This window comes from Vicia villosa, linkage group LG1 (assembly GCF_029867415.1).
Source record: "Vicia villosa cultivar HV-30 ecotype Madison, WI linkage group LG1, Vvil1.0, whole genome shotgun sequence".
Taxonomy (NCBI): domain Eukaryota; kingdom Viridiplantae; phylum Streptophyta; class Magnoliopsida; order Fabales; family Fabaceae; genus Vicia; species Vicia villosa.
In genome coordinates this window covers 6,946,333-6,959,648 of record NC_081180.1, presented here as the reverse complement: position 1 = coordinate 6,959,648, position 13,316 = coordinate 6,946,333, and the positions used below count along the sequence as shown (strand labels likewise).

Sequence of the window (13,316 nt, the reverse complement as noted above, 5' to 3'; positions counted from 1 at the left end):
CCGTAGATGCATCTACGGAAGTATCTGATATAGTTTGAACCAACTTGATCACTCCCCCATTGTTATTTTTCTTCATCAACACTCACTTGTTTCAACATGCTCATCACAAAACAAACTTTAACATGCTAATCACATAACTTGTTTCAGAATATGCATCATATAAAAAATTTCAACACGTTTATCATATAATAAAGTTCAACAACTTTATCATCATATTCATTATAAAACCAAATTCATAATCGGGTTTAAAATGAATAACTAGTTTTCAATTTAAAACTGATTTCAGATGTAAAAATCCAGTTTTTAAAACAGGATTTATTTTTCTACAACTGATTTTTCAGTTAAAAACCGTTTTCAAACATAAAAATTCTCTAAACACACTAATCAAATATTATAAGCATCTTGGATTTGTTATTGTGCGTATAGTAATTTTTAAAATGTTTTTGTTAACATCATCTTGAATTCTCTAAACACACAAACAAAGATAGGGCTTCCACAAGCTAGAAGGCTTCTGTGTGTTTATGTTTTCGAACAATGTCATATGATATCAGGATCAAATGTCAAAATTTGTGGTAGAATATCATTTCTCATAATAATAACCACATTTGACAACAAAATAATAGCGTAGGTACTACCATGACTATCAAGTCCTTATTGAAACACATATAATATACTAACATTACTAAAACAGTGAAGTAGAAAATTAAACAACATCACATGAAACTAACGTATTCTTCTGCGATTTGCACCAGCTTTGTTGTGTGTTCTCTTCAGTCTTATGTTAAACATGTGTTCAACAAGCCTCACAAGCCATTGAGGTTTTCCATTTAAGAACACATTATATCCCAAGAGCATTCCAAGTACTGATCCACATCCATATCCTATTACTACCGCTTTCCAACCAAATCCTGATTCCTCTTCATCATTACATGTTGAATATGGTGACTTTTCTTCATCATTTCTGTATGATTTTGACAACGCATATCCACACAACATTGCATTTCCCTCGTAGGAATCATTTCCAAACGTATTAAATTGGTTACCTGTAGGTATGATTCCCTCCAAAAGGTTTTGTGAAAGGTTCAAGAACGAGAGAAAGTTCAAATTTGTCAGAGACGCAGGAATCTCACCCGTCAACTGGTTCCGTGAGAGGTCCAACCACTCCAAATTTCTCAAACTACTCAAAGATTGTGGAATGGTACCTGTGATTCCATTGTTTGAAAGGTTAAGGCCTTTGAGAGAATGTAATTCTCCAATGAGTTGTGGAATTTCTCCTTCAAACATGTTATTTGATAAATCAATAGTTGTGAAAGTAGTCAATATTCTCATTAGCTCCAAAGAAAGACCTTTCACAATGACCACCACGGAATCGTTATAGTAACTGGCCTTACCCATGTATTGCAAACCAATTTTACTGTCATTCAGATTCATCATTCCTTGAAAGTTCTTGAGGCACGATGTTGGCAAGGGGCCACTAAAATTGTTACCAGACACATCATAAATTCTCAAATTTGGAAATGGATGCTTGAATCTAGAACATGTGATTGCACCATAAAGACTATTTGATCGTAAACGGAGTACCTGTAACTCTTGTAGAGTTGCTAGCCAATTGGGAAATTTATCCTCTATATTGTTGTCTCCTAGGTCCAACACTTCGAGTTTTGTGCAGTGAGTCAAAGAATGTGGTAATGGTCCTTCCAATTGATTGCCATTCAATTTTATAGTCTCAAATGCATTTCCTTTGGAAAAGTTTCTAGGCATACTTCCATGGAGATTGTTCATTTGCATATCCAATACAGAAAGAGAAGGAAATGTTCCCAAGCATTGTGGAATCATGCCTGTTAACTTGTTGTGAGCCAAATTGAGAATATTCATAGAACTTGCATTGCATAATGACAAAGCAATATCTCCAGTGAAGTTGTTATTTGAGAGTAAAAAGTATTGAATTCCATAGGGTGGAATTGGAAGTTCTCCTTGCAACTTGTTAAAACTAAGATCAATATGTTGAATTTCCTTCCATGTGTGTAAGAGACTCTCATGAAACCATTTCGGAACTTTCCCTTGAATTTTGCTATAAGAGAGATCTAACTCTCCTAGATTTTGAACTTGAGCTAAGAATTTAGGAAAACTATTAATATTACAAGAAGATAAGTATAATACCGCAAGGTTGGGTAAGATGGAGTCAACACCACCATCGATGTTGATAAAAAGAAAACTATTGTGGGAAAGATCAAGAAAACTTAGTTTTGTAAAATTTGAAAATCTGCGAAAGTCCACAACACCACTCAAGTTGGTTGATGACAAACCTAACTGAACTAGATTTTGAAGTTTATAAATTGAATTTGGAAAATCACCTTGTAGGTTGTTATCTGAGAGAAATAGATATCTCAAAGAATAACTTGAGAATTCACCAATTGGACCTGTTAGGTTGTTGTCATAGAGATCCAACATATCCAATGAAGGCAAGGAATAACACCAGTGCGGAATTGTTCCATTTAACATGTTATTACCTAAAGCTATACGATATAGTTTTGAATGTTTAGCGATTTCTGTTGGAATGGGGCCTACTAATTTGTTAAACGATAAATCTATATGCCAAAGAAGAGTCAGATTAAACAATGATGGTGGAACTTGGCCACTTAGGTTGTTATCAGAAAGTGCTACATATTCTAAGTTGATTAAATTTTCAAAAACATTTGGAATCTTACCGCTAAAGTTATTATCGCCAAGATATAAGGAAGTGAGGTGTGTGAGGTTTGAAAGTAATGATGAAATCTCACCTTGAAAATTGTTTCCTTCAAGACTCAAGACTGTAAGTTGAGTGAGGTTCCACATAGATGGAGAAACCAACTCATCAAAATTGCACTCTGTGAGGTCTAATTGAGTAAGAGACTTCAATTGACCAATGGAATAAGGAATTCCACCGGAGAAAGAAGTGTGAGAGAGGTCTAAATACCTCAAAGGATTGCTCCAGTTGGACTTTGGAAGTTGACCACCAAGGTTTTGATTAGATGACAAATCTAGTTCTTCAAGATTAGGTAAAGAGAGGATGTTAGTTGGAAATTTTCCAGTCAATCCAGTGGATGATAGACTAAGAGAGACCATAGAGGACGACAGTTTTGTTAGTTGAGACAAAGAGCTTCCGTTGATTGAAGACATGTCTACACTGTCCAAATGAAGTTGTCTTAAATTAGTTGCATTAAGAATGAGACGCGTCCAGGTGAATGGATCGAGTCTTACACTGCCGCTGAGATCAAGGGAAATTAATTTTGACAAGTGAGAGATTGTTGAGGGAATATCACCACTGAATCCAGTGTATGATAAATTGAGATGTGTGAGATTCACTAGTTCGCCAATTCCATGATAGATTGAAGATTCATAAAAATCATTGAAAGCCAAGTTGAGTTGTTGAAGTTGCTTGAGGTGGAAGATAGTGCTATTAGGAGAAAATTTACCTTTGAGATGACTGCAACTAAGGTCGAGAACCATCACGTGACCTGATACGTTGTTGCACGTAATGCCGTCCCACTCGCAACAATCTGTACCGTTATTCCAAGATTCTATCTTTGAAGGTGTGGATGAACAATAAAACGATTGTGCAGGTGCACTGCTGACAACAAATGAGTTTTTGAACTGTAGCAAGGCATATGAATCATGATGGCTGCATAATGAGAAAGTAAAGGAAGGAAATTGAGTAAGCAGAAATAAGAACAAGTGGAGAAAAAAGCACATCCTTGGGAATTAGAAATAGAAAGCTATGTTTTGAAATTAGTAGGCTTTATGAACTTAAACTCTCCTCTTTATATTCTTATTTAGTTGATGATTTTTTATTTAAGAATTGATTATGATGTTATAGCTTATCTGGAAGGGTTTAAACAACCATTTCCATTAGCAATGCCACCAAAGAGATTGATTTATTTATTAACAGATTGAAGAGTTGACTTACTTCCAGCCATCATTTCTGACTCAAATAATGTAATATCTTAACATAAAATTATTTCTTATAATAGTATACTGGTTGAATCACAGCTAGAGAAGACGAATCACAATGAAACATGACTGAAGCACAAAAATATGTCAACTGGCTGAGAGTGAATGGCGGTAGAAGAAATTCTAAACACGCCGGAAGGATGACACAGCAAAGACTTTTAAGTTATTATTAAGCCAATTTGCGACAACTCCGGATCCAAGAAATACACATAATTGCATCAACATCCCACAAGTACTTTTACTGCTTCCACATTCTGGAGTTAAATCTGTAAATTAAAATACATCGATACTGTCATATATTCAATAGCTAAACCGATTTCCTGTGGGAAATTTAACTAATGTTGTTAACTTTGCAACGCTTGATTGAAAGAATAAGATTGAATGCATGAGTTTAACTCAATGCCTTTGCAAGTTACTACTAACCCAATTTGCGACAAAATATTTTCTGCCCATCCAGTTAAGTATATATATCACTAAAGTTAGTTTCCTACAAGCATACCACCAAACCATGCATGTTTTGTGTTTATATTTGCAAAAACGTTCTATATAATAATATTCCATTCTTTTTCAATTAAAAAAGCTGTACATATTAATTAGTTTTTTAATTAACTTTTTCAATAATATATAAATTAAAAAAGCTGTATTTAGTTTTTCAATAATACTCCATTCTTTTATTTAGTTTTTTAATTAACTTTTTCAGTAATATATAAATTAAAAAAGTTGTATTATTTAATAATTATATAATTATAAAATGTTTAAAAGTATTTTAATTAACGTTTTCTTATAAAATATTTAATTAACTTTTTTAATTAACTTTTTTTATAATTATGTTTAAATGTATTTAAAATATTTTAACGTTTTTTTATATAATTATATAAATGTATTTTAAATATTTTAACGTTTTTTTTATAATTGTATAATTTAATATATAAATGTTAATTAAAATGTTTTTTTTAATAATTTTATATAATTATATAAATAAAATGTTAATTAAAATTATTAAAAAAATATATTTATATAAAATATGTTATATGTACAGCTATTTTAAATATTTTAATAACTATTTTAAATGCCCAGATTTTTTATAATATATACAAACTTGAAAAACAATAAAAATATATATTGTTAAAAAAATTATTGCCCAGGTTTTTTGAAAACGTTTTATACATTTTTTTAACATTTTATAAACATTATTAACGTTTTTTAAAAATAATTGCCCAGTTTTTTTAAAATGTTAAAAAATTTATAAAACATTTTTATTAACGTTTTTATTTACATTTTTATTTTATTAATATTTTTATAATTATTAACGTTTTTATTTTATTAAGATATATAGGTAGTTTAAAATGTTAGTTTGTAAAAAACATTAAAATGTTAATAAACGTTAATATGTTAGTTTATAAAAAATAGTTAGTTTAAAATGTTAGTTTATAAATAGTTAAAAGGTTAATATAGTTAAAAAGAATTGTTAAAAAGTTTTAACGTTAAGAAATTATAGATTTTGGGTATTATTTTTAATAGTTCAGCTATTGCTTTTTATATTAATTAAGTTTGAAGTAAATATAAATAAAGTAAATATGTAGTTCAGTTGGTAGCATGTATGTCTAACAATCACTTGAAACCTTGTTCGAATCCTGGGTGTGACTAAATTTTTAATCAAACCAAGTCATCAAAATTCCAATCCTCTTCCCTGAAACAACCCTCATTCCTACCCAACCAAATGGACCACGTCGTAGCCAACCATACCATATCTAACTTCTTTACATCTATCTTTTTTGATTTACAAAACGAGTGTCAATCCATAAAACTCGACAAGCTCTCCTCCTTCTCTATCCCCCCTTTACCTATCCACAACGCTATTTCCTTCCAAATATTCTTTACATAAGAACAAGCAAAAAAAAGAATGATCCCGATTTTCCAAATGAAATCTACAAAAAGAGCACTTTAAATTATCAAAAGGAATCGAGACACCTCTTAGCACCAAAAGATCTTTTGTTGGAAGCCTATTAGCTAAAAGCCTCCACCCAAAAGCCTTAATCTTGAAAGGCACTTCCGACTTCCAAACCAACCCCTTCGCCTCATGAAATCTACAATTAGGACCATATAAAATACGCTTGCTCGCATAAACCTCATAGCACGAAGCAACCGAAAAGCCATCACCGTTATTGGGCACCCACTCCACTCCATCCTTCTCCTCACCCAAATTCCCAAAAGCCTCCAAAATAGTCCTTAATTTTTCCCAACCGGCCAACCTTAAAGAATTATCCAACCAATCCTCCGAAATACCTAAGTCCCCCCACCTCCACTCACTATCCACCCAACCCCCCATGGTCGCCACCGATACCCCTTTTAAACGCGACACCTCAAACAGATCCGGAAACTCATCCTTCAAAACCATCCCCTCCAACCAATTCGCCTCCCAAAATGGAGTATTAAACCCATTATGAGTTAAAAACCTACAAGAGGAAGCAAAAGAATCAAGATTAGATTTACTCCCTATGTTAACGATATCCTTCCACCAAAAGGACGCCCTCCTCATTTCTTCCGAAGAAACTTTGCCTCCCAAAATCTTCACCGCTAAATCACCATATCGAGCCTTTAAAATTTTGAAACAAAGAGAATCAACTCCTTGAAGAATCTTCCACCTCCACTTACTCAAAAGAGCCAAATTAAAATCCATAATCTCTTTAACCCCTAACCCCCCCCCCCCTTTTCAAAAGGTTGAGTTACATCCCTCCACTTAATCCAATGAATACACCTCTTCTCATCCATACCTCCCCAAAGAAAGCTACTTTGGATACTCGTTAGCTCTTTCTCCACCTTCTTCGGCACTTTGTAAAAGGACATAGTAAATACGGTTAAAGAACTCAAAATAGACTTCAATAAAGTTATTCTTCCTCCTAAATTAAGAAATCTATTTTTCCACCATTCTCTTTCCCATCCGCCTTCTTCGATAGACTTTAGTTTCAACCAATCCTCCATCCACACCATTACTAATAATACCAGCCTCTACATCACGGATGCCCTCCCTCACCCCGCTACTAGATACAATATTCGTTTCTTTTTTAAAATCAGAACAAATTTCGGGCACAGATTCGACACAAACAGAACTATTTCCAGGCACAGTTTCAATACAAGGACCATATTCTACATTATCTATATTTGCTATAACATCATCTCCATCTATCATATTAACAGACCACTCGTCTTCTGATTCCGAAGAATCAGATTCAGAAGTTTGAGATTTGCGAGTACCTGAGTTATTACGCAACGAGCCAATAGCGTCCTCCCTCAAAAAGATCTCGAACTCTTTTCCGTCTATCTGGACCACGACGTACTTCTTTAACACATGAGATAGTTTCACTCTAGCCATAAACCTTGCCGTGTCGAAATTAGACCGATCAGCCGTTGATTCATCCAAACATATGAACTTTCCCATCGAATTTGCCAATTCGATAAAAAATTCCACATTCCACGCATGAATCGGCACCCCATACACGTTGACCCATGTTACCCTTCCGTCATCAATATCGTTTTCGTTCCACCTTCGAATCTCTTTGAACCATTGCTTCCACCACGTTTCGCCTTCCCCAGTTAAATCCTCAATCACACCTTCCTCCACCTCTTCCAACAAACACAAGTTTCCCCCCATAGGCGTCACTTTAATTTCGAAATAACCCTCCATCTCAAAGTGAGACTGTATATTGTACGTCGAGCCCGGTATCGTGACAACCCCCACAAAAGCTTTTATTTATATATATATATATATATATATATATATATATATATATATATATATATATATATATATATATATATATATATATATATATATATATATATATATATATATATATATATATATATATAGCATATCAAGTGAGAGCAATTTATAATGAGAGATGAGAGGAATAAATATCAACCACTGGATTCATCAAGAGAGAGAAGGTTAATGCATTAATGTGGCTATTAATTTCTCTCTCTTGATGAATTCAATGGTTAATATTTATTCCTCTCATCTCTCATTATATAATGCTCTCACTTGATATGCTCTCATATATATATATATATATATATATATATATATATATATATATATATATATATATATATATATATATATATATATATATATATATATATATATATATATATATATATATATATATATATATATTAAAAACATAAGTTAAAAAAGGTGTTACATCCTCAAACTTGCATCGAAGACAGTGTCCCCAATGCCAATTTGAAGGGTTATGGAATAACGTATCAAGAAAATAACATAGAATCAATAAATTAATATTATATTGGTAGTTGGTTTGAAATTCAATATCAGTTAGGCTATAAGTTTGTTGCTCACATTTCTATATTATTTCTATATCCTCATTAATTTTCTCTTTTCATTTTGTTTATCTTTATTTTAACTTTTGAAATTATTTCTTAGATTATCTTTAATTTTTGAAATTATCTCAACAAATCTAATAACATCAATTTCAGAAGTTGAAAACTTATGTTATGACAGAAGTCATCAGATAAAATGCCAAGATAAAGATGTACAGACGGGTGATGGAGTAGAACAAGAATGCGAGGAGGAAATAGAGAAAGAAGGTAGTAGCAATAATGGCCATGAGGTGGGGGATGATAACTTGGAGAACTCCATGGATGTTGTTAGAGAGACTCTTCTTGACTGTTAACTTTTCTTATTGTTTGTTAATGATGAGTACAAATAAAAAAATTCTTGTGTCGAATTGTATAGGAGCTTCCAGTAACGCCTCTTGACTGTAAACATTATGAAGAGCTAATGTGGTTCCAAATATCGAGGACGGTGTGGCTTGCGGATGGTGATCAGAATACTAAGTACTATCGTATGAAGACTCTTGGTCGTAGGAAGAGGAATCGTATTATTATGCTTAAGGACGAGAGTGGGAATTGGATTGATAGTCCTGAAAGGCTTCAAATTCATGTGATTGAGTTTTATAAGAAACTTTTTGCGAAGCCAGTTTCTTGGAGCCAGTGGAGTCAAACGAGTATTAGTTTTCCAAAATTGCAGGACCTAAATGTTCAAAGGATGAATGAGAATATTAGTGATGCTGAAGTGCGTAAGGCTTTATTTTCCATGAAGCCTTGGAAGGCACCAGGCCTAGATGGATTTGCTGCCGGTTTCTACCAGAAATCTTGGAAGTAGTAGGCAGAATGTAATCAATTTTGTGAAATCTGCATGGAATAAGCCAAGTATTGTGGGTGATTTTAATCAAATAGATATTTGTCTCATCCCCAAGGTCGATCAGCCGCAGAATGTTACTCAATTCCGACCTATATCTCTATGTAATACTCTATACAAAATTGTGGGTAAGGTCATTGTTTGAGAGATTTAAGGAGGTTATGCCTCTCTTGGTTTCCCCTTATCTAAAGTGTATGATAAGCTTAACTAGGAATATATTTGGCATATTTTGGTTGAGATTGGTTCACGTGAGAATATGATCAATCTAATTATGCATGGTGTGTCTAGTGTTGAAACAAATATGAATTGGCAAGGTATCCGTAGTGTCTTTATAGATTTCATTTTATATCATGCAATTTCTTAGTTGTCTTTATAGATTTCATCATTTTTATATAAAAACAACATATGCTCTTCCAAATCATTTTTATATAAAAACAACATATGGTTCATGTGGATATAACTGCCCTTAGAAATGGAGCCCAATTACAAAATGAGCAGAAAGAAAGTATCATCCAACCTATCACTAAGAGGGATGTGATAGCAGCTTTATAAGAATTCTTTGCCACCAGTAGGCTTTATACTGCACTCAATTGTTCTCTGGGCACTTTGATCCCAAAAAGCCCTACTGCAAAAATTATGAAGGATCTTAGACCAGTTGCTTGTTGTACTACCTTTTATAAGATTATCTCAAAAATCTTAACAAAAAGCTTAGTAAAGTGATAAATACCTTGGTGGATGAAAAGGCAATCAGCATTTGTCCCAGGCAGAGTCATACATGACAATATTATTATAGCTCGTGAATTGCTGAGAGGGTACAATTGCAAACATGTGTCTCCAAGATGTGCAATCCAAATGAATCTACAGAAGGCATATGATACAGTGGAGTGGCAAGCGTTGGAAATCATATTGAGAGAAATTTGTCGGGGACTCTTGAAGTTCTTAAATCAAATATATTATGGAAAAGGCTGATAAAACAGCACATGTGGCATGGAAGAAAATTTGTAAAGTAAAGAATACAGGTGGTTTAAATATAACTCAAATCTCAGTGGAGGGAAGCCCTTCCCTTCATGTCATTGAAGACTTGACTTACTTCCAGTCATCATTTCTGACTCAAATAATGTAACTAATACTATGAATATTTGTAAATTGTTAATACAAGAATAGAAGTTTAGTTTGGACTTTATTAATCTTAATAAAATTCTTTCTTGTTACAGATAATTTCATCAAACACACAGTTGTACAAATCAGCTCTTCTCACAATCTCTCAGTGACCAAACTAGCATGGAAAGGAGAAACTATTTGACTTTTGTCTATCATCATTAAATTTGTAAATCTAAAATACATTGATACTGTCATATTCTCAATAGTTAAACCTGAATTCCTGCGGGAAATTTAACTCATGTTGTTAACTTTGCAATGCTTGAAAGATTGAATGCATGAGTTTAACTCAATGCCTTTGCAAGTTACCACTAATCCAATTTGCCACAAAATATTTAGCTCTAATCAAGTGCATTTATATATCTTCCTTTGTGGATTTCAGCGGCTATGTCTTTCAAGTTACATTGTGGAAACTGTTGTGAGAATGAAATGCTTGTATATTTTCATATGAATAGACTGACCCAACAGCATTTGATTCCATAAGCTCTTGGTTTTTGCTGCCAAACAATTCAGCGAAAGATCTTTGTGGATTCTCCAATGATAAATAAGGTAATAGAACCAATGATCTGTCACATGCAAACATCAATAATGAACATCCAATTTATCATCTCTTCAAACATAAAAATTAGCATATCATCATACCTAGAAATCTGTAACGCTTCTGTTTCTTCAAGCTCCGATTTTGTTTCCGCCTCCCTATCCTTTCTTCCATATATATTCTCGCAACCTTGACACTTACAACTTGGGGAGCAACCAACACCACCCTTCAAAACAAAACCGACAACCATTGTCATTCATATTATAAATGAAACTAAAAATTTACTACGTGATATATGTCACTGTGGAGAAAGAAAACCTTAAAACATTCACAATATTTCCTCAGGCAGCTTGCTTTTTTACACTGACAGTGACCTGATTTGTGGCTGCGAAATCAAACTTTGGTGTTAGACTAATGAAGAAAGATAAAAACCAAATTAATAATGGAATAAAGATAATCGACGACTACATTTTCCTCTTCTTTCTGAGGGTACTCTGACAGAAATCAGCACTTTCCTCTTCCTTTTCATGTTTTGAACAAGAAGCACCTAGATCAATCTGACCTTTCCTCTTCCTTTTCTTGTTTGGAGGATCCAACTGTTTACTCTCCATTTTGAGGGTACTACCGCAGAAATCTTCACCCTTAATGTGAACTAAAAACTTTGTGAAATCTTTTGTAGACTGAACTTCATTATCAGATGGCCCCAAATGATTTTCCATTGACGCGGAGAGCTGCGATAGGTGGCTTTCAGAAAGATGCAAGGAAGAATTGCAGCTCGGAAGTTCAGGATTCCATCTGTAATGATCTGAGGCTGGAATTCCAAAACCATTTTCATTACTAGCATTCTTCTCACCAGATTTTGAAGAACAGGAAGTGATGTTTGAAGTATAACTGGTCTTGTCATAATCCAGAAAACCCATCTGTATACTGTGTCTAATACGCACAAGCTATATACAAAAACAAAACAAGTATTTTTACAATGAATGATTTATTTAACAAATTGACACAAGTAGAAACAAATTGAACATCTATAAACCACAAAAGAACATGATACAAAGTGCGGCAAATTTCTAACCTCGTCATTCCCTGTCTGAATTGGTTTGCTATCCATTAAAGCGAAATTGGCAAGATTGTTCCATGTTTGATTTCTGTAAGTGGCAGGTATTGGTTGATAAGGATTATTTTCAGGCCCATGTATTGAAGTAGAAGCAAGTGGATCAACAGTATGCATTTCATAATTAGTGTTAGATTGTGGCACTTGAGTGTTTGCCTCAATTGAATCTTTGACAGAGTGGTCTTGTACATTGGTACCATTTGGTTCTAGCATGCCAAGTAATCCAAGAAGATAGTTAACATCATCCCTTGAGATTAGTGGATGATCTTCTGGGCTACAAGAACCATATTGCACAGCTTGTTGACTAGATGACTCAGTTGAATCATGAGATAAATGAGTAGAATAAGTAGGAACATTTTCATGTGAATATATTTTATTTACATTCTCGCACGAAACTTGAGGGTTTGATGTGTCCAAAAGGCTATCCCTAGAATCGAAGAATGTGGAATCCTCAAAAAAAGTGACATCAGGTGATGTGAAAAGAGGATAATCCATGGGAAGTGAGTTCAATGTCTTTAAAGGAGAAAGACTGCTGAGATAGTTAAAGAAAGAATCATCATCCTGCATAAAAATATGAAAATGGTGAATAACAGATTCTGATGAAAAAGAAGCACATGCAATGCAAGAAAGCTAAGAAACAAAGAGAATCAAGATTGATAATAATATATGTTGCAGAAAAGAGAAAGAAAGATGCAGCAAAAAGGATTAAAATGCAGCACAGTGATGTGAAGAAAGAATGAGTATGGTGGTGGTGAGTGTTGAAACAAAAGAAACCTGTTCTTCTAAGTTGGAAAATGGCGGTGCCTCCATCTCTTCTCTTCAGAGCTCTTGAGAGAACCCAACAACAAACTTTTTGTAATGCTTCTATTTAAACTGACACTTAACATTCTTTCATTATTTTACATCAAAGATATTTATTTATATGCATGTCAAAGATAGTTTTCTAGAGATAGTTATGTTTCACTTTACCCTTAATTATATGCACAATTATTCTCTTTTAATTTTTTTTTAACCAATTTTCCTTTTCTATTTTTCTAATTTTTTATTGGGTTAAATAAGTTTTTGGTCCCTATAACTATTACAGTTTCATTTTTAGTCCCTCGAATTTTGGCAACGGTTTTAGCTGATTTTGGCAATGGTTTTTTTTTAAAAACCGTTGCCTAAAGGCAATGAGGGACTAAAAATGAAAACTACAATATTTATAGAGACCAAAAACTTATTTAATATTTTTTTATTTTAAAACTAAAAAAAAAAAAAGAAAATATAAGTTAATGATAACGCTAATTAATGATAAA

At 33.2% G+C, this 13,316-nt stretch overlaps 2 protein-coding genes across 2 annotated transcripts; both read right to left on the bottom strand.

Annotated features, from left to right (window-relative positions):
- Window positions 1-342: 342 nt before the first annotated feature.
- LOC131600309 (receptor-like protein 7) lies at window positions 343-3,828 on the bottom strand. Its single transcript, XM_058872495.1, has one exon. The coding sequence runs from the start codon at window positions 3,730-3,732 to the stop codon at window positions 724-726; it is 3,009 nt and encodes a 1,002-aa protein (XP_058728478.1). The 5' UTR covers window positions 3,733-3,828; the 3' UTR covers window positions 343-723.
- Window positions 3,829-10,405: 6,577 nt separating this feature from the next.
- LOC131600299 (protein tesmin/TSO1-like CXC 2) lies at window positions 10,406-12,695 on the bottom strand. Its single transcript, XM_058872485.1, has 5 exons — window positions 11,983-12,695; window positions 11,376-11,854; window positions 11,226-11,292; window positions 11,012-11,133; window positions 10,406-10,935 (listed from the first exon to the last, which is right to left on the bottom strand). The coding sequence occupies exons 1-5, from the start codon at window positions 12,586-12,588 to the stop codon at window positions 10,764-10,766; spliced, it is 1,446 nt and encodes a 481-aa protein (XP_058728468.1). The 5' UTR covers window positions 12,589-12,695; the 3' UTR covers window positions 10,406-10,763.
- Window positions 12,696-13,316: the final 621 nt, after the last annotated feature.